Source organism: Octopus bimaculoides, chromosome 18 (genome assembly GCF_001194135.2).
Source record: "Octopus bimaculoides isolate UCB-OBI-ISO-001 chromosome 18, ASM119413v2, whole genome shotgun sequence".
Taxonomy (NCBI): Eukaryota; Metazoa; Mollusca; class Cephalopoda; order Octopoda; family Octopodidae; genus Octopus; species Octopus bimaculoides.
In genome coordinates this window covers 9221358-9223578 of record NC_068998.1, presented here as the reverse complement: position 1 = coordinate 9223578, position 2221 = coordinate 9221358, and the positions used below count along the sequence as shown (strand labels likewise).

The following is a 2221-nucleotide window of genomic DNA, read 5'->3' as shown; positions in this document are numbered from 1 at the left end:
AGGTGCTGAAGATTTATTACTACCACCACCACCACCGCTGCTGCCAATGAATAAATAAGGAGCCTCTATGTAGCCACTCAACCAGCTAGACATAGCAGCAGAGAATCTCACTCAACTCACATTCTAGTGTCTTACCAAAGAAAAAGGTAAAAAAAAAAAAACATTAAATAATACAGGCCAAGGATGAAATGGTTAAGGAACTACCAAAAAGGTCAGGGGGGGGGGGCAAAATGTAACAAAAACAAAAAGAAACCTTTGAGTTTCTTTTGGGTCTCATTGCTTACCTGGACAGCATCCCAGCCCCATTCTCGGTACTTTTTATTCTTCGTAAATCTCCACATATAAAAGTATGTTTCTATAACCTCTGGCCTTAAGATATAATATTTCTCATTTTGGCGCATGGCTTTTGCCTCTGTGTGTCCTTCAAAGCGGAAAGCTTCTGGACCAAGTCTCGTCGCTTTGAAGAAAAGAAGAGACAATCAGAAAATGAACAGTAACACATATGTAAGTATACACACACACATATATATAAATTGTAACTCATCCAAACAAGTAGTGGCACATAAGAAATAAATGAAGTTAAAAATGCACAGACAATATATGAAGATTCATTTAAATTTTAATAGGTTATATATGAAATTGTGTGTGTGTGTGTATTATTTAGTGAGCTCATTTCAGGGAAAAGACCATGGGGTTTTCCTCTTCAAAGATGCAAGGATCAACTCAAAACTTCACTGAAAGCCACCGGACTTGAGCCCAAATCAATTAAAACACAGGCCTGAGACTGTACCGAGTGCTTATTACATTCTAGAATACTTAGTTTTATATGGGAGCGTGTGTATATAGACATGTATACTGTTGCTATTATGTTAAACTGTCGTATGTCCAAATTTGGTCAAATGTGTTTTTTTTTCAGTATTTATTTGTGCTTGCAATAGATAGTTCTCTTATCTCCAGCTGCTTCAAAAATTGTCAAAGTGTAGCACAACAGTTTTGCTATGGAATGGTGAAATTATTTTTTCATTTTCTAGAGAATCATGTTTGAAACCGTTTTCTTTTTAATTAGGAAGACCTGCATGCTTAAGGGTCTTACACATGCCATACAATCCTCATAGGGAAAGCCCCAAAACATAACAAAAAAAAAAAAAGAAAACGAAGTAAAGGATTCTTTTTTTTTTAATACTCACATGATCTGTTATATGATTCGTGGCATGTTCTGGCTATTTCTTCACCAAGAGCAATGTACTTTTTAGGGTCAGACGAACCCTCAGCACCAAGTGCAAACATGCCCCCTGAAATTAAGAAGTCAAAGCAATTAATGTCTGGGTACAGACACACGTATACAAAAGCATACACATATAGAGAATTTACCCTACAAAATGAAAAATAACAAATCATACCTTCAGGCTGGATGTGATCAGTTTAAATGCTAAAGGGTTGACTCTTTAGCATTCAGATTACTCTGTTAAATTCTGTAGTTATTTGCCCTTAGTCATGTAGCTTTTAAACCAACCATATTCAGCCCAAATATTCTATGTTTCATGTTCAAATTCACCAGATATGGCCTTTCATATCTATCCAACATTCTTAGAACCCCCTCTGAATCATAAATGACCATGGCATTGCACCTAGACAGTTCCCTTCTAAGGCAAGGTTGTGTTCTGGAAGACCAGAAGTCTCCTACTCTCCATGTCATCGATGTTGTTCAAAGGAAAAGCTGAAGCTGCCAGGGATGTTGCAACTCATTTCTACAGCTGAGTGAACTGGAGTAACGTGAAATAAAAGTGTCTTGCTCAAGAACACAGCCTGGTCTGGGAACTGAACTTGCAACCTCACGATTGTAAGCCTGACATTAACCACTGAGCCATGCACCTATGCTAAAGTGAACAAATAACTACAAAATTTATTTAACAGCGTAATCTGAATGCTGCAGAGTGACATGTTCTGTTCTTGAACAAAACACTTCATTTCACGTTGTCCCAGTCCACTCAGCTGGCAAAGAAGAGTAACCCTGCAAAGGACTAGAGTCCCGTCCAGGTGGGGAATACATATTCCATGGAAACCAGCCCTTTATGTCTATGGCTTGGGAAGGAACTTTAACTTTACTAAGTCTAGAAGGCTTTTTGGTAATAATTCTGCTCACTCTGAGCTGACCTGGGACCAAACAACCCTTCCACTCTCAAAAAAAAAAAAAAAAAAAAAAAAAAAAAAAAAAAAAAAA

The 2221-nt window shown here is 37.5% G+C and overlaps 1 protein-coding gene across 1 annotated transcript in view; it reads right to left on the bottom strand.

Moving 5' to 3' along the window:
- The window catches only part of LOC106870512 (mannosyl-oligosaccharide 1,2-alpha-mannosidase IA), an 88854-nt gene that overhangs the window by 5137 nt on the left and 81496 nt on the right, over positions 1-2221 (bottom strand). Inside the window, exons 8-9 of the mRNA XM_052974527.1 lie at positions 1188-1407; positions 285-457 (exon numbers count right to left, since the gene is read on the bottom strand). Coding sequence (XP_052830487.1) covers positions 285-457; positions 1188-1407 — 393 coding nt within the window. The remainder of the gene's footprint in view (positions 1-284; positions 458-1187; positions 1408-2221) is intronic.